This window comes from Pristiophorus japonicus, chromosome 3 (genome assembly GCF_044704955.1).
Source record: "Pristiophorus japonicus isolate sPriJap1 chromosome 3, sPriJap1.hap1, whole genome shotgun sequence".
NCBI lineage: Eukaryota > Metazoa > Chordata > Chondrichthyes > Pristiophoridae > Pristiophorus > Pristiophorus japonicus.
This window is the reverse complement of record NC_091979.1, coordinates 49331378-49357826: the sequence shown is the minus strand read 5'-3', so window position 1 is coordinate 49357826 and position 26449 is coordinate 49331378. Positions and strand designations below refer to the sequence as shown.

The 26449-nt window shown below is 42.7% G+C and overlaps 1 protein-coding gene across 4 annotated transcripts in view; it reads right to left on the bottom strand.

Moving 5' to 3' along the window:
• The window catches only part of orc4 (origin recognition complex, subunit 4), a 109504-nt gene that overhangs the window by 14156 nt on the left and 68899 nt on the right, over window positions 1–26449 (bottom strand). For all 4 annotated transcript variants that reach the window (XM_070875348.1, XM_070875349.1, XM_070875350.1 and 1 more), the window contains 2 exons: window positions 14551–14599; window positions 7133–7284 (listed from right to left, as the gene is read on the bottom strand). In XM_070875348.1, the coding sequence (XP_070731449.1) occupies window positions 7133–7284; window positions 14551–14599 (201 nt within the window). The remainder of the gene's footprint in view (window positions 1–7132; window positions 7285–14550; window positions 14600–26449) is intronic.

Genomic DNA, 26449 nt, shown 5'->3' with positions numbered 1-26449 from the left:
TAAAATTCCAGATTTATTTTATTAACTGAATTTAAATTCCCCAGCTGCCGTGGTGGGATTTGAACTCATGTCTCCAGATCTCTGGATTCAGGCAGACCCTCGAAATCGAGGAAGACTTGCTTCCACTAGTTCTCAGTCCAATACGGGATTTACAGTCTCTGTCTGTCCCACCTCTGACCATCGTTGAAGGAAAGGGTGGATGGGGAGTCTGGTTTGCCGCACGCTCCTTCCGTTGTCTGCGCTTGTTTTCTGCATGCTCTCGGCAATGAGACTCGCGGTAATCAGCGCCCTCCCAGATGCTCTTCCTCCACTTTGGGCGGTCTTTGGCCAGGGATTCCCAGGTGTTGGTGGAAATGTTGCACTTTATCAAGGAGGCTTTGAGGGTGTTCTTGAAACATTTCCGCTGCCCACCTGGAGCTCGCTTGTTGTGTAGGAGTTCAGAGTAGAGCACTTGTTTTGGGAGTCTTGTGTCAGACATGCGGATGATATGGCCCGCCTAACGGAGCTAGTCGAGTGTGGTCAGTGCTTCGATGCTGGGGATGTTGGCCTGATCGAGAACACTGATGTTGGTGCGTCTATCCTCCCAGGGGATTTGTAGGATCTTGCGGAAGCATAGTTGGTGGTATTTCTTTAGTGATTTGGTCCATGTCTCGGAGCCATACAGGAAGGCAGGTATCACTACAGCCCTGTAGACCATAAGCTTGATGCCAGATTTGAGGGCCTGGTCTTCGAACACTCTTCCTCAGGCGACCGAAGGTTACACTGGCACACTGGAGGCGGTGCTGGACCTAGTATTTAAAGTGGTCCACGGCCACGCTGTGGATTTTGATGACCAGTGCTGTGTAGCGGCGTCAGGTTGGTGGGAGGACCTTTGTCTTACAGATGTTTAGTGTAAGGCCCATTCTTTCATATGCCCCGGTAAAGATGTTGACGATGGCTTAGAGTTCAGCCTCTGAATGTGCGCAGACGTAAGCCTCGTCTGTGTACTGTAGTTCGATGACAGAGGATGGGATGGTCTTGGATCTAGCCTGGAGACGATGAAGGTTGAACAGTTTCCCACTGGTTCTATCGGTTGGTTCCACTCCAGCGGGGAGTTTGTTGAGCGTGAGATGGAGCATTGCAGCGAGGAGGATCGAGAAGAGCACGATGATGCAGCCCTGCTTGACCCCGGTCCGGATGTGGATTGGGTCTGGTCAATCCATTGGTCAGGATCAAAGCTTGCATGTCGTCGTGGAGCAGGCGGTCGTTGGCGACAAACAGTTGTCCTTTTACTAATCCAATGACATAGCCACTATGCTACCGTACCAGACGCAAGTGTCTGATTAATTGTGAAACCTCACCCATTGGGCCACATAAAATTAAACAAAATTTTAGAAAAAAGTGGAATTTAAATTTGAAAATTCTGACTTAAATTGATTTAAAAGGTCAATTTAAAAGACCTGTTTTAAAAAAGACAACTGACATCTAGGTCTTGGATAAGCTGCAATTTCCTCCAGTTGAAACATTGGGAATACTGAATCTAGCATCTTCAGTCCCTGCCATATGCTCTGAACCCTCGCCACCGGTTGCATCCCCCCTCCTCAGCCATTGTCTCCACTGGAAGACATATCCCCGACATCACAAAGTCTGCAAAGCTCAGTAACTAGCTAAGCTGTAAAAACAGAGAAGTGGGGGGGGGGGGGGGTCTTCAGATTAAATCCACGTGACAAGGACAGCTCTTCAATGTCTTAGCACGATGCTGAACTTACAACAAAAGGACAGCAGACAAGCTAGAATGGCTGATTACCTCTATTCTATAAATGATCAGGCCACAAGAGGATATTGCTGATTGTGAAACCTGGAACTTGGAAGAAGAATGTTGACAGGGCAGACTGGACAGTGGACATATTTATGTCTCTGAAGCGGATGTTACAAACTGTAATTAGAGCCTGCTGGCCACTCATCCACCAAGCAGTGTCTTGTCAAGGTAAATGGGAGGAGAACTGCTAGACAAAAGCAGAGGTCCTTGAATCAATCAAGTGCTGATGTGAAGACAGATTACAATGCAGCATATCATAAGGCTAAGAGGTCATTATGGGGATGATGCGGGACCAGTGGATTGTGATAACGTGAAGAATGATCATTTAAGTATCTATTGTAACTGTTCCCCTCGCAAGGACGCTGACTCAGGAGGAAAGTGAAGAAAAAAGTATTACATGGTGCAGGAGAAATAAGGAAGAAAGCACAAAACGAAAGAAAAACTGCAGTGTCTAAATGTTATCATCCACTAATCAGATCAGCCATGATCTCATTGAATGGCAGAACAGGCTCGAGGAGCAGAATGGCCTACTCGTTTCTAATGACAAAAATATCCCAGGGCCTCCCAGTTTCTCTCGTCAATACAGACATCAGGAATTCAGTGCAAAGACAAAGAAATTGAATTTGCAGTTCTCCATCAGTTTCACATCACAGAGAGCAAATAGAAAAGCCGTCATATTCCTAGTGATCCAGCACTGCAGTTTATAGCCAAATAATTGATTGATTTATTTCTATCCCGCATATTAAAATGGCAGGGGAAAAAGAGAAGGGGAATGAATAGCCCACTACAACCTTAAAAGGGAAGTGAATAAATTACATTTGAGTTCTCCAATCTAATTCTCAGCGGTAATAGCTTCATTATATAATCCACACACAATGTGAAGCCAAGTATTAGCAAGCCCAGTCAGGCTATGGAAATATTGTTGATCTGAGAATATCTTGAACTAGGAATTCACTGCTGACAAAGTTCAGTTCGTGAAAATAAACAGGATGGGTGCAGGTGAGATTTATATTAATTATCTACTAGGTGTTTAACTTTATCAATATGACAAAGTCAAATATAGGGCAATGCTGGGAAAGAGGGCAACAGCAAAAATCAATCGGAAACCATGTGCAAGTATTTTTAATAAAAGAAAATTAGATCACTGCTGAAACCTTTTCAATTTTTGGCCCCACTACAAGTGACATATGCACTTTTCCCTTCACATTATTCACAGGGCCAATCAGATACTGCAGAAAACAAAATTTTAATCCTGATCTTTACTTCCAGTCCAATTTTTCTTTTATCAAACCGGTTGCCAAGTATAATTGTATTGGAACCAATGCTTTGTGGGCCAATATCAATTGGTCGGTAATGCACGCGAACATAAGAAATAGGAGCAGGAGTATGCCATACAGTCCCTCGAGCCTGCTCCGCCATTTAATACAATCATGGCTGATCCGATCAGGGACTCAGGTCCACAACCTTGCCCTCGCTCCATAACTCCTTATCGGTTAAGAAACTGTCTATCTCTCTTAAATTTATTCAATGTCCCAGCTTCCACAGCTCTCCGAGTCAGCGAATTCCACAGATTTACAGCCCTCAGAAGAAATTTCTCCTCATCTCAGTTTTAAATGGACGGCCCCTTATTCTAAGATTATGCCCCCGAGTTCTAGTCTCCCCCATCAGTGGAAACATCCACTCTGCATCCACCTTGTCAAGCCCCCTCATAATCTTATACGTTTCGATAAGATCACCTTTCATTCTTCTGAATTCCAATGAGTAGAGGCCCAACCTCCGCAACCTTTCCTCACAAGACAACCCCCTCATCTCCGGAATCAACCTAGTGAACCTTCTCTGAACTGCTTTTAAAGCAAGTATATCCTTTTGTAAATATGGAAACCAAAACTGTACACAATATTCCAGGTTGCCTCACCAATACTCTGTATAATTGTAGCAAGACTTCCCTGCTTTTATACTCCATCCCATTTGCAATAAAGGCCAAGATTCCATTGGCCTTCCTGATCACTTGCTGTACCTGCATACTAACCTTTTGTGTTTTATGCACAAGTACCCCCAAGTTCCACTGTACTGCAGCACTTTTTCTCCATTTACATAATTACTTGCTCTTTGATTTTTTTTTTCTGCCAAAATGCATGACTTCACACTTTCCAACATTATACTCCATCTGCTAAATTCTTGCCCACTCATTTAGCCTGTCTATGTCCTTTTGCAGATTGTGTGTCCTCCTCACACATTGCTTTTCCTCCCATCTTTGTATCATCAGCAAACATGGCTACGTTACACTCAGTCCTTTCTTCCAAGTCGTTTATAGATTGTAAATACTTGGGGTCCCAGCACTGATCCCTGCGGCACCCCACTAATTACTGATTTCCAACCCGAGAATGAACCATTTATCCCGACTCTCTATTCTCTGTTAGTTAGCCAATCCTCTATCCATGCTAATATATTACCCCCAACCCCATGAACTTGTATCTTGTGCAGTAGCGTTTTGTGGCACCTTGTCAAATGCCTTCTGGAAGTCCAAATACACCACATCCACTGATTCCCCTTTATCCACTCTGCTCATTACATCCTCAAAGAATTCCAGCAAATGAGTCAAACATGACTTCCCCTTCATAAATCCATGCCGACTCTGCCTGACCGAATTATGCTTTTCCAAATGTCCTGCTCTTGCTTGTTTAATAATGGACTCCAACATTTTCCCAACCACAGATGGTAGGCTAACTGATCCATAGTTTCCTGCTTTTTGTCTGCCTCCTTTTTTAAATAGGGGCATTACATTTGCAGTTTTCCAATCTGCTGGGACCTCCATAATCCAGGGAATTTTGGTAACTTACAACCATCTTATTCCTGCCACTACTTTTCTTAAGACCCTAGGATGCAAGCAATCAGGTCCAGGGGATTTATCGGCCTTTAGTCTGAGTACCATCTCCTTAGTGATTAAGTTAAGCTCCTCCTCCCCCATAGCCCCTTGACTATCCACTGTTGGAATATTATTAGTGTCCTCTACCGTAAAGACGAATACAAAATATTTGTTCAGAGTTTCTGCCATCTCCATGTTCTCCATTACGAATTCCCCGGTTCGTCCTCGAAGGGACCAACATTTACTTCAGCCTTTTCCTTTTTATATACCGATAGAAACTCTTGCTATCTGTTTTTATATTTTGTGCTAGTCTACTTTCATAGTCTATCTTTCCTTTCTTAATCAATTTTTTAGTCATCCTTTGCTGGCTTTTAAAAGCTTCCCAATCTTCTGTCCTCCCACTAGTTTTGGCCACTTTGTATACCCTTGTTTTTAAATTGGATACCGTTCTTTATTTCTTTAGTTAGCCACTATTAACACACATCAGATTTATAATTAATTAGTTGTCTTTGCAGTAACATAACCCAGTTCAACATAATGAAAAGCAAAACAATAGGAATTAGAAGATTGATGACATTTGTTCCCATTTACTTTCAAATTACCCACTATTGGTTACCTGCTATGCTGGCAATATGTGCAAGGTCCAAATTGCACAGGAATGATCATCTCTGGGGTATTTAAACTACAGTCCACAAGGATCCAATTATTCAATCCATTAAACTTCAGTTCCCAATAGTAACATTGCGAGTTTGCCAAGAGTAGCTCACGGTTTGTTACCATTTTCACAATATTTATCATCAGATATTCTAGAATCTGATTTGGACGTGCAGTTCAATGCCACTGGCTCAGTGGATTGCTGAGAATCCTCTGTAATCGAAGATTGCCACGGTCAGCCAAATCTTGTCAAACAATGGGTAAACGGCATACTCAGGAGTATTGACCGTAAGTTTGGAATTTCCGCACTACGCTAAATCCCGAACTTGCGATCTGCTAAGTTCCAATCCTGCAGCGGCTTCGTTGCAAGTTTCACCTACCCATTGGAATCAGCATGCTGGCAAAAAGTTGGGCTAATTGGCCATCTACTACGCATTAACTATGCTGGAAAATTTCACACCTAGTGCAAACAGGTGCAGAAGCCTGTTTGCACAGTGCAAGGCGATGTGTGTTGCGGGGGGAGGAAATTGTCTAGGTACTAATTACCTTGAAAGTAAATTAACAATGCCTTCTCAGTTTACCTCGCCTCTTGTCAAAACCATGCTGCGGGTTCGCTGCTGAGAAACAAAATGTGGCCCAAGGATTAGGATTAAATGTGTAAATGAATTGCACTTTGAATTTGGCATCCGAACACCGTACTCTAACCTTCTGGTCTTAAGGACCCAGATGGTTTCAGTTCCTAATTGGATCTGCAGCAGTACAAGAAGGTGATGGTAAAGAAAGTAACAAGTGCTATCTTTAGTTTGGGAATGCAGTGCTTTCACCTTTCTCCAATTTTGCAAATGACACTAAACTGGGTAGTGGTGTGAGCTTTGAGGGGGACGCTAAGAGGCTGCAGGGTGACTTAGACAGGTTAGGTGAGTGGGCAAATGCATGGCAGATGCAGTAAAATGTGGATAAATGTGAGATTATCCACTTTGGGGGCAAAAACGCGAAGACAGATTATCTGAATAGTAGCAGATTAGGAAAAGGGGAGGTGCAACAAGACCTGGGTGTCATGGTTCATCAGTCATTGAAAGTTGGCATGCAGGTACAGCAGACGGTAAAGGCGGCAAATGATATGTTGGCCTTCATAGCTAGGGGATTTGAGTATAGGAGCAGGGAGATCTTACTGCAGTTGTACAGGGCCTTGGTGAGGCCTCACCTGGAATATTGTGTTCAATTTTGGTCTCCTAATCTGAGGAAGGACATTCTTGCTATTGAGGGAGTGCAGCGAAGGTTCACCAGACTGATTTCCAGGATGGCCGGACTGATACCTGAGGAGAGACTGGGTCAACTGGGCCTTTATACATTGGAGTTTAGAAGGATGAGAGGGGATCTTATAGAAACATACAAGATTCTGAAGGAACGGGACAGGTTAGATGCGGGTAGATTGTTTCCGATGTTGGGGAGTCCAGAAACAGGGGACACAGTCTTAGGGTAAGGGGTAGGCCATTTAGAACGGAGATGAGGAGAAACTTCTTCAGAGTTGTTAACCTGTGGAATTCCCTGCCACAGAGAGTTGTTGATGCCAGTTCATTTGTTATATTCAAGAGGGAGTTAGATATGGCCCTTACGGCTAAAGGGATCAAGGGGTATGGAGAGAAAGCAGGAAAGGGGTACTGAGGGAATGATCAGCCAGGATCTTATCAAATGGTGGTGCAGGCTCAAAGGGCCGAATGGCCTACTCCTGTACCTATTTTCGATGTTTCTATGTTTAGTTTTTAGAGATATTTTAAAACCAATTTTTTTTGTAAACATTCTTGTGTACTTACCAGTCGACAGGTCAGACCCACTACAGCAACAGGTGTCTGCGCTGACTGAGCAACGTCAAGGAGGTTATAAAGCAAGGACTGATTCTTGTGATAAGCAAAGAGGTCAAACTCATCCAATATAAAAAGCACTGGCCTGCTGCGGCTGCGGTTTCCTAGAAATAAAAATGTAAAAAGTTAATTTTTAAAGCAATTTCATTTTCTCAATTCTAGTCCATCCCCATTTATTTGCATAAAACTGTCACTCCCATTTCTCCATCATCCTTTCTTTGACTGAATGCCATCATCGGTGTTTAGGTCAAGCCACTTAATGAAGGAACAGCAATACCACCACCAAAGAGGACAAGGGCAGCCGACACATTGGAACACCATCACCTCCAAGTCCCCCTCCAAGTCACATGTCATTCCAACTTGGACATAGATCACTTTCCTTCATTGTCACTGGATCAAAATCCTCAAACTCCCTACCTAACAGCACTGTGGGAGAACCTTCACCACAGACTACAACGATTCAAAGCGGTGGCTCACCAACATCTTCTCAAGGGGATTATATATATGAAGAAAATGTAGTTATGTTCAGAGATTGTTCACAGAAACCTGGTGATGTGGCTGCTAATATTTTGATGAAACAAAAACAAAATCACAACAGGGATCAATTGGATAAAAAGATTCTGGCAGGCAATATAAAGCCAAAAATGCTGATACTTGTGAGAAGGGCTGATGCAATCAATCATTTCGGTTTATAGGAAAAGCAGAATAATGTATATGCCTACACACAGAATCTTTGATTAAGTGCCATCAACATTCAGATATTTGAAACCTGTTTGCACTCATTTGAATTGGAAATGCTCCAAGGGTTTAAAAAGGTACAAGACCCAACAGTGACATTACCTTTTAGTTCACAAAGTTGATTTTGTAACCCAAAGGCTTTCCATTTATATTACAAGAATACATAGGATCTAAGTGGCTGGGTGGTCCTAGCAACTCTAATGGCAGCTGCCAGTAGTTCAACAGACAACAAGAGAGCAAGTATCCCGGTTCATAGGGCAAAGCTGACCGGGATAGTTGACTCAGTGATTCGAACACATTTTTTTTTAATTAAGAAACCAAAGTATATTGAGAAACCAAAGTAAAGAGCCATATCACAAGACGCCAACACTAAAAAAAAATGAAACCTCTATGTAAACCTTTAAATTCATTAGACGATGGCAGGTTACTTTATTTTGAAGATTGTAAGAAGAAGATTGAGGGAAGCACAGAGGAATGTTAGAATGGCCAGAAGAATTAACTACTTTTTTCAAATAATTGAGTGGAATCTGTAATATCCACCAAAACAAGCAGACAGGGCTTCAGTTTCAAGTGTCATTCAAAGGATGGTACCTCCAACCTCGTAGTAATCACCCAGCGCTCCATTGACATGTCATCCTAGATCCTGTGCTGACATCTATAGGTTGGGGGTACACAATCTTCCGACTCATAGGGCAAGAGTGCTACCAACTGAACCAAAACAGACATGTAATCGAAAAAGGCTGCAACTACAGGATGGAATGAAAAGAATAAAACCAGTTTGGTTGCACTGAACCACTTTAGAAATGATGTCCAAGGGCCAGTATTTAATTTGATCACTGTCTACTGCTCCCTGAGATTTGCTCACTGGATTTTCAGCTCAGTAGACATTGAGATAAAACATTCTTCCTGTTTTGCTGGCAAGGGAAGGAGTCAATTTTATGGAGCAGAAGCAAATTTACTATTACAGGGGGGGGGGGAAAAAAACTTTTCTCCTGCCTTGAAGAGAATCTATCCTGTGTTTCTGACAGTTGGAACCATATTGCATCAGGTAGTTTTAACTCTTGCTTGGACTTTGTCCATAATTTTGAAATGACACCATCATTCCAATCTATTCAGGCCAAGGTAATAAGGGGATATCAATACAGAGTTCTCTGGGGAGGTACCAGCAGATTGGAAAGCAGCTAATGTAACGCCTCTGTTTAAAAAAAGGGGGCAGACAAAAGACAGGTAACTATAGGCCGGTTAGTTTAACATTTGTAGTGGGGAAAATGCTTGAAGCCGTCATTAAGGAAGAAATAGCGGGACATCTAGATAGGAATAGTGCAATCAAGCAGACGCAACATGGATTCATGAAGGGGAAATCATGTTTAACTAATTTACTGGAATTCTTTGAGGATATAACGAGCATGGTGGATAGAGATGTACCAATGGATGTGGTGTATTTAGATTTCCAAAAAGGCATTCGATAAGGTGCCACACAAAAGGTTACTGCAGAAGATAAAGGTATGCGGAGTCAGAGGAAATGTATTAGCATGGATTGAGAATTGGCTGGTTAACAGAAAACAGAGAGTCGGGATAAATGGGTCCTTTTCGGGTTGAAAAATCGGTGGTTAGTGGTGTGCCACAGGGATCGGTGCTGGGACCACAACTGTTTACAATATACATAGATGACCTGGAAGAGGGGAGAGTGTAGTGTAACAAAATTTGCAGATGACACACAGATTAGTGGGAAAGCGGGTTGTGTAGAGGACAGAGAGGCTGCAGAGATTTAGATAGGTTAAGCGAATGGGCTAAGGTTTGGCAGATGGAATACAATGTCGGAAAATGTGAGGTCATCCACCTTGGGGAAAAAAAAAAACAGTAAAAGGTAATATTTTTTGAATAGGGAGAAATTGCAACATGCTGCGGTGCAGAGGGACCTGGGGGTCCTTGTGCATGAATCCCAAAAAGTTAGATTGCAGGTGCAGCAGGTAATCAGGAAGGCGAATGGAATGTTGGCCTTCATTGCGAGAGGGATGGAGTACAAAAGCAGGGAGGTCCTGCTGCAACTGCACAGGGTATTGGTGAGGCCGCACCTGGAGTACTGCGTGCAGTTTTGGTCACCTTCCTTAAGGAAGGATATGCTAGCCTTGGAGGGGGTACATAGACGATTCACTAGGCTGATTCTGGAGATGAGGGGGTTACCTTATGATGATAGATTGAGTAGACTGGGTCTTTACTCGGAGTTCAGAAGGATGAGGGGTGATCTTATAGAAACATTTAAAATAATGAAGGGGATAGACAGGATATAGAGGCAGAGAGATTGTTTCCACTGGTCAGGGAGACTAGAACTAGGGGGCACAGCCTCAAAATACGGGGGAGCCAATTTAAAACCGAGTTGAGAAGGAATTTCTTCTCCCAGAGGGTTGTGAATCTCTGGAATTCTCTGCCCAAGGAAGCAGTTGAGGCTAGCTCACTGAATGTATTCAAATCACAGATAGATAGATTTTTAACCAATAAGGGAATTAAGGGTTATGGGGAGCAGGCGGGCAAGTGGAGCTGAGTCCACGGCCAGATGAGCCATGATTTTTTGAATGGCGGAGCAGACTCGAGGGGCTAGATGGCCTACTCCTGTTCCTAATTCTTATGTTCTTATGTACACTCACTAACTAATCCTCAAAATTAATCACCATTTAATTCTGAAGATTGTTCCAATGAGTTTTCTTGTGTATTTTTAATGCTACTCCTACATTTTGCTTTCCAACCCTTCATTAAAAAAAATTAATTCATTTTATTTCCTCTCCCTACAATGTTTAGGAATAAGATTAGGATTCATTGAAATCAACCTTCCAAAAAGTGTTCTTCATATTTTGAACATTTTGTCTTGGTCAACATTCAATCATTGGAACACCTCCAATTTACAGGAGCATTGTCAAAAAATATTCCAATGTAAACATGGCACTCATTGGCTTCCATACAGACCACACAGAAACCCACACCAATCAAAGAAACACTACCCCACAGGATCCAGGACAGATTTCAGACAGGGCCCACTCAGCTGTGCAGATCTCCTTTTCAAAAAGACTCCCTACTGAAGAGGCCCAGGGGTTTGCAAAAATAGATAATCAATAATAGGAGGATATTGCAAGATTATCTGCATCTTCACATCCAAACGCAGCAGGGAGAAACAGATCCATTCCATCCATACAGAATGCCTTGCAATCCATCTTCGAGATAAAGAACTAACAATCTAATTTTGGATGACACTCACTAGTTGCTTGCCCTTGTACCCACAAACTCAAAGAATCTGATGGTATTTGTGATGAGTCTACAAATACTAAGCAAGAACAAAATAAATTGCTTGGCCTACCCTAGAGTCAAGGGACAGCTGCTCCTCCAGAGCTACTCAATTTATCCCATATATATAGGGCCCAAGTTTCCCCAGGAGTTGCTCAATTTTTTTTGGAGCAACTAGATTTTTTTGGAGTAACTTAAAAATCACAATTCTTCCCATTTAAGTTGCTCCAGTGCAAGTGACTTAGTTAGGTTTTTTTTCCCCCAAAAGGGGACATTACCAGCCACTTGCGTCAGTTTTGGCCATTTAAGCAAGTTTAGCCAGCTAAAACTTACTCCAAACTAACTTAGGCCAGTGTAAGTGTACGTTTTGAAAAACCCTGCAATGAATTAAGAAATCAGCACAGGCAGCCAGAGATTGGGGGCAGGGGCTGAGGGGGAAAGAAGGAAGGGGACCTTGCAAAGCACTAAACACCTTAACAACATTAAAGCAGCATAAATACATTTAAAGTACAAAGCACTAAACAAAGCAATACATTTGCACCAAGCACTAAACACAGCACAAAAAGTAATAAGCAATTAATTAATAAAAAAATAGAAGGAACCCTGCACCTAAACCAAAGTAATAAGCAATCAATCAACAAACAACAAATAAAAACTAAAAGTTCTATCTTGGGGAACGCAGCAGACCACCAATGAGGGAGCCCATTCAGCCAGGGCTAGGGGCGGCGTGCTTCGGGCCTCTCCCACACAGCCTGCAGAGCGTCTCAGATTCGGGCTGCCAGGAGCTACTGCACATGCGCGCACACTCTAGCGTGCATGTGCAGGGGTCCTGACACTGTTTTCAGCGCGGGATCTGGCTCTGCCCCCAATCCACTGGGTCACACTACACCACCGAGGAGAGGCTGGGGAGCGGCCAGAATCGGGAGGAAGATTTTCGGCGTGCTTGGAGGTGGACAAAAGCGGTGCACCTCGGGTGAGTGCGCCAAAAAAAGGGGTTGGAGAAATTTGGGCCCATAAAACCTTGGTTAGGTCACATCTGAAATACTGTTCACCATATTATAAAGAGGGATATAGAGGCACTGGAGAAAGTGCAAAAAAAATTATAAAAGGAAGATACCAAAACTGAGAGGTTATAACTATCAGGTAAGATTGAACAGGCTAGGCCTCTTACTCTAGAAATGTGAAGGGTGGTCCTTAAAATTATAAATGGGTTTGATAGGGTTAACAGAGAAGATGTTTCAACTTTTTTTTTTTTGAGGAGGAGGGAGGAGGGAGGAGGGATTCAAAATTAGGGGCCACAAATACAAGACAGTAATTAATACATTCAATAAAGAATTCAGGAGAAAGTTCTTTACTCAGCGAGTGGTTAGAATGTGGAACTTGCTAGCACATAGTTTTGGCAAATTGCATAGATGCCTTTAAGTGGAAGCTAGATAAGAACAGGAAGGAGAAAGGAATAGAAGGATATGCAGAATGGATTAGATGAAGTACGAGTTGGAGGTGGTTTGTGGGGGGCATAAACACTGGTACAGACCAGTTAGGCCAAATGGCCTGGTCCTACACTGTAAATTCTATCTAATGAGATCCCAAACCCAACAGGACCTAGAACCTCAGGAAAAAAAAGCTTTGTACAATGCTGAAAGATTTTGATACAGGCTAAGGGAGTATTAATCTGATGTTCGGTTATCAAAAAATAACAGTGTACAGGACAGGAAAAGATCATCATGGCCTATTAGGTCTGTGTCTAGGAAATACGTCACAACAGCAGTCAAACCCCTCGATTAACCTTTTCACCAGTATTTATCCAATATCAGGTTTATTTTTAAGGACAGCTGCCTAAAAATAACCAATCAAATTCATATGTGGACCACTTTAATCAAGCCACAACTTTTTTTTTTGTGGAGGTACGGTTCCATTATCAGACCTAGTACTATTTGCATAGAGCTCACAAATAATTGCTTTATTGGTCTTAAATTAAGCAAGATGATGATGAAGGGCAAATCACAGGAGCCAACATGAAATGTTACTGGCAACAGAGAGAGAAAAGTAGTCTACACAAGGCATGAGGGGAACAGAATGATTTTCAGTAAAATTCATGGGTCCACAGATCAACCTTTTTCTATTGCTTTTTCAGACAAGAGATCCCTTTAAAATCTTGCTCAGCTGGATGGTGGGTGAAATATTTCCATCTTCAGCCTTCAAGAATTGAATTTGGTTGCTTACTTTTCAAATAAAAATGGGCATCCCCTGCTTCCACCTTTTGTTAAATTGGAAGATTAACTCAGGATATCAGCTGGGCTGTCAAAACATTAGGCGGTGCCTCATTTTTTCCAATTTGTCAGATGATTTTACGTTCGCAGTACCATTTTTAATTGGTGAAATAAAACAATTTACAGCTAGCTTTTATATTGAAAGAATATAATTTTTTTTCTAAATGGAGGCCACTTTTCCCCCTTGCTGTTTTAGGAGTGTTGCTCACTCAAAATTCAGCGAAGGCATGATTCATAGCTTTGTTTTTGTAGTTTATTAGGTTTGAACATTTGGGACTTTGGATACAACGCAGATGAAATTCAAATACTTCTGGTATCTGATGGTCCAAACTTGAACTTTGTAGAGCTGAATCAACCAAGAAACATTCAAACCTCAATTCCTATATGAATGCAGGCTACCTGAACAGTATCCAAAGTTGAACTCTAAAGGTTTATTGTGTCTTATTTGCTTATCTGGGAGATTCCTAGGTTGCCTTTGTTACATACGTAACTGAGATAGCTACAAAGGACAATATAATTTATGTTCAAATAACTTCAAATTAGATTTCCCTGATGGTTTTGTGTGGAGCTGAGCCATACACAACAGAAAGATCCTAGGTTTGATCCCAGAGATAGTGGACATCAGCCAGCGTGGCAGTGGAGGGGGAGGTGAAGAGGGGCTCTACAACTGGCATTCTTGTCCCTATGGCAGGGAAGGAAAGCAAAACAGCTGGGCATCTGCTCTAAAGTGACCCGGCTGTAAAATGGGCCTGTGGGGACATTAGAGTAAGGGAGTAGGGACTTGTGTTCAGCGGAAATGTCTGTCAAATTGTCTCCCGATGCCTAATGTGCAAGCACAAAACATGAAAAATGGTCACTTGAATGAGTTACTGCAAATATGCCAATACCTGCAGAACTGTACTCAACAGTCACTGCTTTCAGGAGAGGAAATCAGAAAACTGGGGGGGGGGGGGGGGAGGGAGAGAAGAGAAGCAGCAGAGAGTGAAAACGAAACCAAAAAAAATCTGATTTATTTACATCACTGTGGGATTTACTAACATTATTTTAATCAATCTTTGGCAAAACAATATACAAAAATGTTCATACCGTTTTTCAAAGCCTCAAGAAGAAAAGCAAGATTTTCGGCAAAACTCCCCTGAAATTACAACATATAAATGTGGTCAGTTGTGTTCGTTTCATAATCATGGATTCTCTATGTACACAATAGTAAAAATTTAAATAATCCATTTACTCCTCACCCTCCAGAAGACAGATATGCTATAACATATATGACCATAATATGGTAGAATTCTTTATTAAGATGGAGAGTGACACAGTTAATTCAGAGACTAGGGTCCTGAACTCAAGGAAAGGTAACTTCGATGGTATGAGACGTGAATTGGCTAGAATAGACTGGCGATACTTAAAGGATTAACAGTGGATAGGCAATGGCAAACATTTAAAGATCACATGCATGAACTTCAACAATTGTACATCCCTGTCTGGGAGTAAAAATAAAACGGGGAAGGTGGCTCAACCGTGGCTAACAAGGGAAATTAGGGATAGTGTTAAATCCAAGGAAGAGGCATATAAATTGGCAGAAAAAGCAGCAAAACTTTGGACTGGGAGAATTGTATAATACAGCAGAGGAGGACAAAGGGTTTAATTAGGAGGGGGAAAATAGAGTATGAGAGGAAGTTTGCTGGGAACATAAAAACTGACTGCAAAAGCTTCTACAGCTATGTGAAGAGAAAAAGATTAGGGAAGACAAACGTAGGTCCCTTGCAGTCAGATTCAGGTGAATTTATAAATGGGGAACAAAGAAATGGCGGACCAGTTAAACAAATACTTTGGTTCTGTCTCCACAAAGTAAGACACAAATAACCTTCCGGAAATACTAGGGGACCGAGGGTCTAGTGAGAAGGAGGAACTGAAGGAAATCCTTATTAGGCGGGAAATTGTGTTAGGGAAATTGATGGGATTGAAGGCCGATAAATCCCCGGGGCCTGATAGTCTGCATCCCAGAGTACTTAAGGAAGTGGCCCTAGAAATAGTGGATGCATTGGTGATCATTTTCCAACAGTCGATCGACTCTGGATCAGTTCCTATGAACTGGAGGGTAGCTAATGTAACACCACTTTTTATGAAAGGAGGGAGAGAGAAACAGGTAATTATAGACCATTTAGCCTGACATCAGTAGTGGGGAAAATGTTGGAATCAATAATTAAAGATGCATTTGGAAAGCAGTGACAGGATCCGTCCAAGTTAGCATGGATTTATGAAAGGGAAATCATGCTTGTCAAATCTTCTAGAATTTTTTGAGGATGTAACCAGTAGAGTGGACAAGGGAGAACCAGTGGATGTGGTGTATTTGGACTTTCAAAGCTTTTGACAAGGTTCCACACAAGAGATTGGTGTGCAAAATTAAAAGCACATAGTATTGGGGGTAATGCAATGTACTGATGTGGATAGAGAACTGGTTAGCAAATAGGAAGCAGAGTGTTGGGATAAACGGGTCCTTTTCAGAATGGCAGGCAGTGACCAGTGGAGTGCCGCAGGGCTCAGTGCTGGGACCCCAGCAGTTTACAATATACATTAATGATTTAGATGAAGGAATTGAGTGTAATATCTCCAAATTTGCAGATGACACTAAGCTGGGTGAGGGTGTGAGCAGGATGCTAAGAGACTGCAGGGTGACTTGGACAGGTTAGGTGAGTGGGCAAACGTGTGGCAGATGTGGTAGAATGTGGATAAATGTGAGTTTATCCACTTTGGGGGCAAAAACACGAAGGCAGAATATTATCTGAATGGCGGCAGATTAGGAAAGTGGGGAGGTGCAACAAGACCTGGGTGTCATGGTACATCAGTCATTGAAAGTTGGCACGCAGGTAGTGAAGGCGGCAAATGGTATGTTGGCCTTCATAGCTAGGGGATTTGAATACAAGAGCAGGGAGGTCTTACTGGAGTTGTACAGGGCCTTGGTGAGGCCTCACCTGGAATATTGTGTTCCGTTTTGGTCTCCTAATCTGAGGAAGGCCGTTCTTGCTATTGAGGGAGTGCAGTGAAGGTTCACTAGATTGATTCCCGGGATGGCTGGACTGGCATATGAGGAGAGACTGGATCGACTGGGCCTGTATTCACTGGAGTTTAGAAGGATCTCATAGAAACATTTAAAATTCTGACGGGACTGGACAGGTTAGATGCAGGAAGAATGTTCCCGATGTTGGGGAAGTCCAGAACCAGGGGACATAGTCAAAGGATAAGGGGTAAGCCATTTAGGACTGAGATGAGGAGAAACTTCTTCACTCAGAGTTGTTAACCTGTGGAATTCCCTACCAGAGAGTTGTTGATGCCAGTTCATTGGATATATTCAAGAGGGAGTTAGATATGGCCCTTACGGCTAAAGGGATCACGGGGTATGGAGAGAAAGTAGAAAAGGGGTACTGAGGTAAATGATCAGCCATGATCTTATTGAATGGTGGTGCAGGCTCAAAAAGCCGAATGGCCTACTCCTGCACCTATTTTCTATGTTTTGAAGGATAGGATGTGGTATTTTTGTAATGGCATCGATTGAGCGTCAGCAGGCTTGGCTGGCTTTGTACTATTGTTCCCTGGAAAGTACGTATTGTACTTAAAAAATATATATATATTTGGCTGCATTATAATGAGAACTGTATGAAACATAGGTGGTATAATTATCAGTGAGTTATTACACATATCCAAGATTCTACACAGTAGTCCTATCAGTTGGTGTGTGGGAGAGGGAACAGTTTGGGGCTTGTGCAGGTCAGTATACATGTGTTAATTAAAAACTTAGTTGAGCGTACTAATTTAAATTAAGGTAGTTCGGCTGTATCTAATTGGATCACAGTGCACCAGGAGAAGTATGGCAGATACAATAAAGAAATAAACCAAAATGATGTAAGTCAATAACTTAAATTTAGAAGTAGAAGCAATTGATTTCAAAAGGCTGATCAGGACAGCTGGTGTTAAAGTTGTAAACTTGCATAGAATATGACACAAACAGGCCATTTGGCCCAACCAATCAGTGCTGGCGTTTATGCTCCATTCGAGCCTCCTCCTGTCTTTCCTCGTCCAAATCAATCAGCATAACCCTTTATTCCCCACCCCCTCCCTCATTTGCTTGTCCAGCCTCCCCTTAAATGCATCTTTATTATTCGCTTCAACCACTTGTGATAGCAAGATCCACATTCTCACAACTCTCTGCATAAAGAAGTTTTTTCTGAATTCCCTATTGGATTTCTTGATGACTGTATTGATGGCCTCTAGTTATGCTCTTCCCCAAAAGTAGAAACATTCTCTCTGTATCCACTCTATCAAAACATTTCATAATTTTAAAGACCTCTATTAGGCCACCCCTCTTCTTTTCTTCTTCCTCCACCCCCCCCCCCCCTACTCAAAAGAGCGATCCAGCCTGTTATGCTCATAAGTAAAGTAACGCAGTACTGTAAACAATGAGTCAGTATGACCTTAGCTCCTTTATTCAAACTCGAGTGTTGATATAACATGAGAGGCCTGCTTATATACAGTGCTCCCAAGAGATGCTGGGATTCCTTGGGACTTCAACAGATATGCCCTTTGGTGGCGGTATGAAACAGGTTGCCGAGGGTTTTATACATAACACAGCTGGTTCATCTTTTCTTGATGTATATACCCTCGCATTTCTGGTATCATCCTTTTAAATCTTCTCTGTACCCTCTCCAGTGCTTCTATATCCTTTTTATAATATGGCAATTAGAATGTACACAGTGCTCCAAGTGTGGTCTAACCAACGTTCGATACAGGTTTAGCATAACTACCCTACTTGTCAATCTCTCGAAATAAACCAGAGTGCTAGATTTGTTTTTTTTTTTAAAAAAACAATGGCCTGGCTAACCTGTGTCTCAACTTTGAGATTTGTGTATTTGTACTCAGATCCCCTTCTTCCTCTATCCCACTTAGATTCGCATCCTCCAAGTAATAAGTGGCCTCCCTATTCTTCAAAATGTAATTCTTCACATTTATCAGTGTTGAACTTCACTTGTCAATTATATGCCCATTCTGCAAGTTTATTAATGTCCTCCTTTAATTTGTTGCAGTCATTCTCCATACTGATTGTCCCCCCCAATTTGGGGTCAACTGCAAATTTAGAAATTGTGTTTTTAATTCCAAAGTCTAAATCGTTAATATAAATTGTGAACAACAGCACTGATCATTATCGAATACCACTACCAACCTTCTATCCCTGCTCTGCTTTCTGTCTTGAAGCCAGCTATCTATTCTGCTACTTGTCCCCTGACTCCGCTTTCTCTGACCTTGTTCATCAGTCTATTATAGGGTACCTTATCGAAGGCCTTTGAAAATCTAGATAAAGTACAACATTACCATTGTCTACCCTCTGTTACCTCTTCAAAAAATTCAATGAGATTGGTCAAACAAGATTTTCCCTTTTGAAATCCATGTTGACTATTCATAATATTTTTGGTTTCTAGATGTTCTATTTTCTCCTTTAGCAGGGATTCCATTATTTTTCTTACCACTGATATGAAGTTGACTGGTCTACAATTCCCTGGACATGTTCTATCCCTTCTTAAATACAGGTATTACATTAGCTATCTGCAGTAATGCCTCTGCTAGCTCTTGCCTAGATTCTTTTAAAAGGCGTGGATGCAATCCAGGGGATTTATCCTCGGAGTTTGATTAATTTATTTAATATAATGCCTCTATTTTAAATGCACTTCATTCATTACTAATCTCATCATCCAATGTCATGTCCACCCATTCTATCTCACTGGTAAATACTGAAGCAAAATAATTAAATAAACAGCAAAGTGCTGCAGATGTTGGAACATTTTTTGTTCCAGTCCTACTCAAGTCCCCTCCCTCACCTCTTTTTCTGGTACAATGACTATCGGTGCCATTTCTTGCTCTCGCCCTGAACTTGAAAACTCCATTCACTTTGCATCCAATTTCCACCCTTCCCATGGTCCATCTCCGACTTTTCCCTTCCTCGATTTCTCCATCTCATAAGAACATAAGAAATAGGAACAGGAGTAGGCCATACAGCCCCTCGAGCCTGAGCCGCCATTTTAATACGATCATGGCTGATCCGATCATGGACTCCAGTCCACTGCCCTGCCTGCTCCCCATGACCTCTTATCAGTTAAGAAACTGTCTATCTGTCTTAAATATATTCATTGTCCCAGCTTCCACAGCTCTGAGGCAGCGAATTCTATAGATTTACAACCCTCCAAATAAATTCTTCCTCATCAGTTTTAAATGGGCAGCCCCTTATTCCAAGATTAAGCCCCCTGGTTCTAGTCTCCCCTATCAGTGGAAACACCCTTTTTGCATCCACCTTGTCAAGCCCCCTCATAATCTTATACCTTTCGATTCGATCATCTCATTCTTCCGAATTCTAATGAGTAGAGACCCAAACTACTCGACCTTTCCTCATAAGTCAACCCCTTCATCTCTGGAATCAACCTAGTGAACCTTCTCTGAACTGCCTCCAAAGCAAGTATTGTAAATATGGAAATCAAAACTGCATGCAGTATTCCAAGTGTGGCCTCACCAATACCCTGTATAACTGTAGCAAGACTTCCCTGCTTTTATACTCCATCCCCTTTGCAATAAAGGCCAAGATTCCATTGGCTTTCCTGATCACTTGCTGTACCTGCATACTAATCCTTTGTGTTTCATGCACCAGGACCCCCAGGTCCCGCTGTACTGCAGCACTTTGCAATCTTTCTCCATTTAAATAATAACTTGCTCTTTGATTTTTTTCTGCCAAAGTGCATGACCTCACACTTTTCAACATTATACTCCATCTGACAAATTTTTGCCCACTCACTTAGCCTGTCTGTGGCCTTTTGCAGATTTTGTGTCCCCTCCTCACACATTTGTGTCCCCTCCCATCTTTGTATCGTCAGCAAACTTGGCTACATTCTTCTTCCAAGTAGTTAATATAGATTGTAAATAGTTGGGGTCCCAGCACTGATCCCTGCAGCACCCCACTAGTTACTGATTGTCAACCCGAGAGTGAACCATTTATCCCGAATGTTTTCTGTTCGTTAGCCAATCCTCTATCCATGTTAATATAATATCTCCAGGGATAGGCTTTTGGTTAGTATTCACTATAAACCCACCAACTCCCACAGCTACCTTTACTACACATCCATCCTGCAATGACTCCATTCCATTCTTCCAGTTTCTCCGTCGCATCTGCTCAGACGATGCCACCTTTCATACTAGTGCCTCTGACATGTCTTCCTTTTTCCTCAACAGAAAATTCCCCTCCATCGTGGCTAACATGGCCCTTGACCGTGTCCATTCTATTTCCCACCTCTCTGCTCTCACCCCTTCCCCTCCCTCAGAACCATGAGGGTGCCCCTTGTGCTCATCTTTCACCTCACCAGTCTCCACGTTCAACGGATCATCCTCCAGCGTGATCCCAGCACCAATCACATCTTCCCCTCCCAGCATGACGAAGGGACCGCTCCCTCCGCGACACCCTGGTTCATTCCGCATTCACCCCTAATACCCCCTCCCTATGGCACCTTTCCGTGCAAGTGCAGCAGATGCAACACCTGCCCTTTTACCTCCTCTCTTCCCACTATCCAGGGCCCCAAATACTCCTTCCAGGTGAAACAGCAATTTACTTGTACTTCCTTCAATTTAGTATACTGTATTCGCTGCTCACGATGTGGTGTCCTCTACATTGGGGAGACCAAGCACAGATTGGGTGAACGCATTGCGGAGCACCTCTGTTCAGTCCACAAGTGTGACTCTGAGCTTCCAATCGCCTGTCACTTTAATTCTCCGCTCCATTCCCACTCATATCTCCGTCCTCAATCTCTTACACGGTTCCAACGAAGCTCAACATAAGCTCGAGGAATAGCACCTCATCTTTCGTTTAATCCAGAAGACTGTAAAGTGCCTAGAGTTCAACAATTTTCAGAGCGTATCCACTGCCAATCTTTGGCTCCTCCCTTCTTACAGAGCCCATTTCTTTCTTTTCTTCTCCTTGTCTTCAATTACAGCTGGTCATTATCCTGCCATTCACACCCTATCTTGACTAATGTTTTTCTAACTCCTGGCATTACCATTTGAATTTGGGCCATTTTGTCTCTAATCCCTCAGGTCTTCCAGCCGATCACAGACCTTCCCTTTTGTTCTTTCTTCCCCTCCCCCTTTCAGTACTCGTTAAGAATCTTTTCTTTCTGAACACTCCAGTTCTTACGGTCATCAACCCAAAACGTTAACTCTGCTTTCTCTCCACAGATGCTGCCTGACCTGAGATTTCCAGCATTTTCTATAATTAATTAATATTTCTGCCATCTCTATCGTTACCTGTGGTATTATCCTGTCTGTCCCTTAATGGCCCTATTCCCATCCAAACCTTCCTTTTATATTGATGTGCCTGTAAAGTTTGTGTATTTTGTTTTACGTTCCTTGATAATTAAATTTTGTAGTTCCTCTTTGCCTTCCTAATTGTTTTTTTTTTTTACTTCTCTCCTAATCTCTTTGTATTCGCCCTTATCATGCACTCCACTGCTGTCTGTATACTTATTCCTTACCCTCAAATGTTCTCTTATGGCTTTATTCATCCATGGAGTCTCATTAGTGTTCAGTTTGTTCTTTTCTTTTAGCGGAATAGATTGTTCCTGCACTTTGTTGAACACTGTTTTAAATGTTTCCCATTGATGTTCTACATCATTTTTTGCCAATATTGTTGCCCATTTTATCCCCCCCTCCCCCGAAGTTCTATTCTCAGCCCTTCAAAAATCAGCTATTCTTCCATCTATTACCCTAGTTTGTGTCAAAATTCTGTCCTTCTCATTCATCATCTTAAATCATATGAGTCAGCCAGTGGCTCAGTAGTAGAACACTTGCCTCAGAGTCAGACAGTTGTGGGTACAAGCCCCACTCCAGCGACTTGAGCGCATAAATCTAGGCTAACACGCCAATGCAGTGCTGAGGGAGTACTGCACTATCGGAGGTGCCGTCTTTCGGATGAGATGTTTGTAAGAGAAATTTGGCATTAGGGGTACCAGCGGGACAAGGGTTAAAGTGCTGGTTCCTGCACCGACCTATAAGGAGGTAAAAGGCCTCTCTTCGGCCTTGTACCAAGGCTCCAGAAGTTATCAATTCAATAATATTCCGACAGGATACGATGCGAGAACCTAAACAGACATTGATAAGACCTTGCGAAGAGGCTCGAGGCGGACTCACGGGCACAAAGGAGAATCAACAAATTCTGACCTTGTGAAGTCATTCTAGTCATGGCCTAAGGTGGTCACGAGGGTCTTGGCCTGTCAATCCAAAGTAGCACTAATAAGGTAGTCCAAATTAGAGAAGTAGCACTGATAAGGTAGTCCAATTAGAGATCGAGGGAGGTCTTACCAGGGAACGGAGGGGTTTTTGAAATGTATAAAAGTTGTATGATTGTGCTGTTCGGGGAGCATCTCCACTCATAGGTGGCTGTGATAAGGTGTGTTCCCGGACATTCGTAATAAAAGATCGTTATACTTTGCCATCCGTCTCTGTCTGCTAACTCCGGGGGCTGTTACGCGGGTTGGGGTGAGCATCGACCCTCTATATCAGGGGGCCCGCTTGTGGGAGGAGAAGCTGTCCCATTTTCCCCTTACATGTTAAACCGAGGCCCCGTCTGCTCTCGGGTGGAAGTAAAAGATTCTATGGCACTATTTCGAAGAAGAGCAGGGGAGTTATCCGTGGTGTTCTGGCCATTATTTATCCCGCAATAAAAACAGATAATCTGGTCATTATCACATTGCTGTTTGTTGGAGCTTGCTGTGCACAAATTGGCTTCCACGTTTCCCACATTACAACAGTGACTACACTCTGTAAAACACTTTGAGATGTCCGATGGTCGTGAAATTTGCAGATGACAAAGATTAGTGGGAACGCGGGTTATGTAGAGGACACAGAGAGGCTGCAAAGAGATTTAGATAGGTTAAGCGAATGGGCTAAGGTTTGGCAGATGGAATACAATGTCGGAAAATATGAGGTGATCCACCTTTGGAAAAAAACACAGTAAAAGGGAGTATTATTTGAATGGGGAGAAATTACAACATGCTGCAGAGGGACCTAGGGGTCCTTGTGCATGAATCCCAAAAAGTTAGTTTACAGGTGCAGCAGGTAAACAAGAATACGGATGGGATGTTGGCCTTCATTGCGAGAGGGATGGAGTACAAAAGCAGGGAGGTCCTGCTGTAACTGTGCAGGGTATTGGTGAGGCCGCACCTAGAGTACTGCGTGCAGTTTTGGTCACCTTACTTAAGGAAGCATATACTGGCTTTGGAGGGGGTACAGATACGATTCACGAGGCTGATTCCGGAGATGAGGGGGTTACCTTATGATAGATTGAGTGGACTGGGTCTTTACTCGTTGGGAGTTCAGAAGGATGAGAAGTGATCTTATAGAAACATTTAAAATAATGAAAGGAATAGACAAGACAGAGGCAGAGAGGTTGTTTCCACTGGTCGGGGGGACTAGAACTAGGGGGCACAGCCTCAAAATACGGGGGAGCCAATTTAAAACAGAGTTGAGAAGGAATTTCTTCTCCCAGAGGGTTGTGAATCTGTGGAATTCTCTGCCCAAGGAAGCAGTTGAGGCTTGCTCATTGAATGTATTCAAAATCACAGATAGATAGATTTTTAGCCAATAAGGGAATTAAGGGTTATGGGGAACGGGCGGGTAAGTGGAGCTGAGTCCACGGCCAGATCAGCCATGATCTTGTTGAATGGCGGAGCACGCTCAAGGGGCTAGATGGCCTACTCCTGTTCCTATTTCTTATGTTCTTATGAAAGGTGCTATATAAATGCAAGTATTTCTTTTCTTTTTTAAAGCGTATTATATTAGTCACTATTGCCTAGATGTTCCCCTATTTTTACTTGTCATCTACTCTGGTTCATTCCCCATTACTAGATCCATTAGAGAATCCTCCCTTGTTGGGCTTTTTACATATTGGCTTAGAAAGAAATCCTCTACACATTGTAGGAACTCCATTCCCTTATCCCCTTTACCTACCTCCTCTGTCCAATTAATATCGGGGTGGTTGAAATCCCCCATGATTATTGTTCTATGTTTTATATTCATTTCCCATGTGTCTGCATATTTCTTCCTCCATCTCCCTTCCACTATTATGTGGTCTGTAGACTACACCCATTAGTGAGATGATCTTTTATCTCTAGTCATATGGGTTCTATTTTGCCTTGCTGATAGCTGCGTCACTTTTTTCTACTGCCATTATTTTATCCTTAATAAGTACAGCCAACTCCAGCTCCCCTTCTCCCTCTACAATGTTACACTCTGCAATGTTTAATTCCCAGTCCTGATTTTTCTGTAGCCATCTCAATAATCCCCATGTCTGGTTCCTCACAACGCATGATTGCCTCCAGCTTGCCTGTTTTATTAGACAGTTCAACAAATTTTTAAATAGGATTTCCTCTCACTTTATGTTTTGACGCATTGGGCTAGAAATTCGGTTTGCAGCAACAATTGTATTTTTTCACTCTAATTATTGTTATGGCAACGCTATGGCTATGACGCAGTAAATTAAAGCTTCAATTTGCGCAGCAGTAAAAACCGGCATTGCACAAGGATTCGTGGCGCAAACCGCGATCTTCGCCAACTTTACTCAGAGGTCGATACCGCTCTGAATTGGGCCCATGGGGCAGCTGGGGAGGAACACCAAAAAATAAATTTCAAAAAGCAAAAAAAAAATTGCAAAACATTAAGGCACTTAACTAGCAAATCGCAGCAAAAGAATTTAAAAAAACTTTAACTTACCTTTTTTTGCAGGTCTTCATACTTACCGCTGATCCAAGGGCTGCAACGCAGCTTTTTTCTGTGGCGATTTTTTTCCTTTCTAACTACGGGTGCACTCCGAGCCAAACTTTTGGCGAAAGCACTATTTCAAATCTTGCACGGTGGCACTCCACTTTCCAGCAGTATTTGAAAGCGCCGCCATAAGATTTCTTCGAATTTTCCACTGCACGGTTTTTTGCCAAAATAGTACCGAAAAACCAGTCGCAAGGTCGCCAAATTTTTAGCTCCTGGGCTATAACTCTATTTATTCCCTTGTCGTCAATTTCCTCCCTTACTTTATTCTTTCCTGAGCTCTCTCTTCCTGTTTTGTTTATATTTACGCTGTTTACATTTCTTGTAGATCCCCCCCCACATCTTACGAGTTTAAAGCCTTTGCCACCTCCCTATTTACCCTTTCCACTAGGACATGGGTCCCATCCCGGTTCAGGTGGAGCCCATCCCATGGGTACAGCTCCTTCCTGTCCCAGAACTGGTGCCAGTGTGCCACGAAAAGGAACCCCTCTTTCCCACACCAGCTCTTTAGCCATGTGTTAATTCTCCTAATCTGTCGGCTTCTATGCCAATTTGCACGTGGCTTGGGCAACAATCCAGAGATTACCCGAGGAGGTCCTGCTTTTTAAATTAGAGCCCAACTCCCTAGACTCTCAGCACTACCTCCTCCCGGTTCCTACCTTGGTCATTTGTTCCAACATGGAACACAGCAATTGGATTTACCCCCTTCCTTACCAAGTTCCTCTCCAGCTGCCGTGAAATATCTCTTACCCTGGCACCGGGTCGGCAACACACTTCGGGATTCTCATTCTTGGCTTATAAGAGTTTATATATTATATATACACACATACAAAACTCAAAAGCCCTCAAAACTGCCACCAAGCTCATGGTCTACAGGGCTGTAGTAACACCTGCCCTCCTGTATGGCTCAGACATGGACCATGTACAGTAGACACCGAGTCGCTGGAGAAATACCACCAATGATGTATCCGCAAGATCCTGCAAATACTCTGGGAGGACAGACGCACCATCATCAGTGTCCTCATCCAGGCTAACATCCCCAGCATTGAAGCACTGACCACACTCGATCAGCTCCGCTGGGCAGGCCACACAGTTCGCATGACAGACACGAGACTGCCAAAGCAAGTGCTCTACTCTGAGC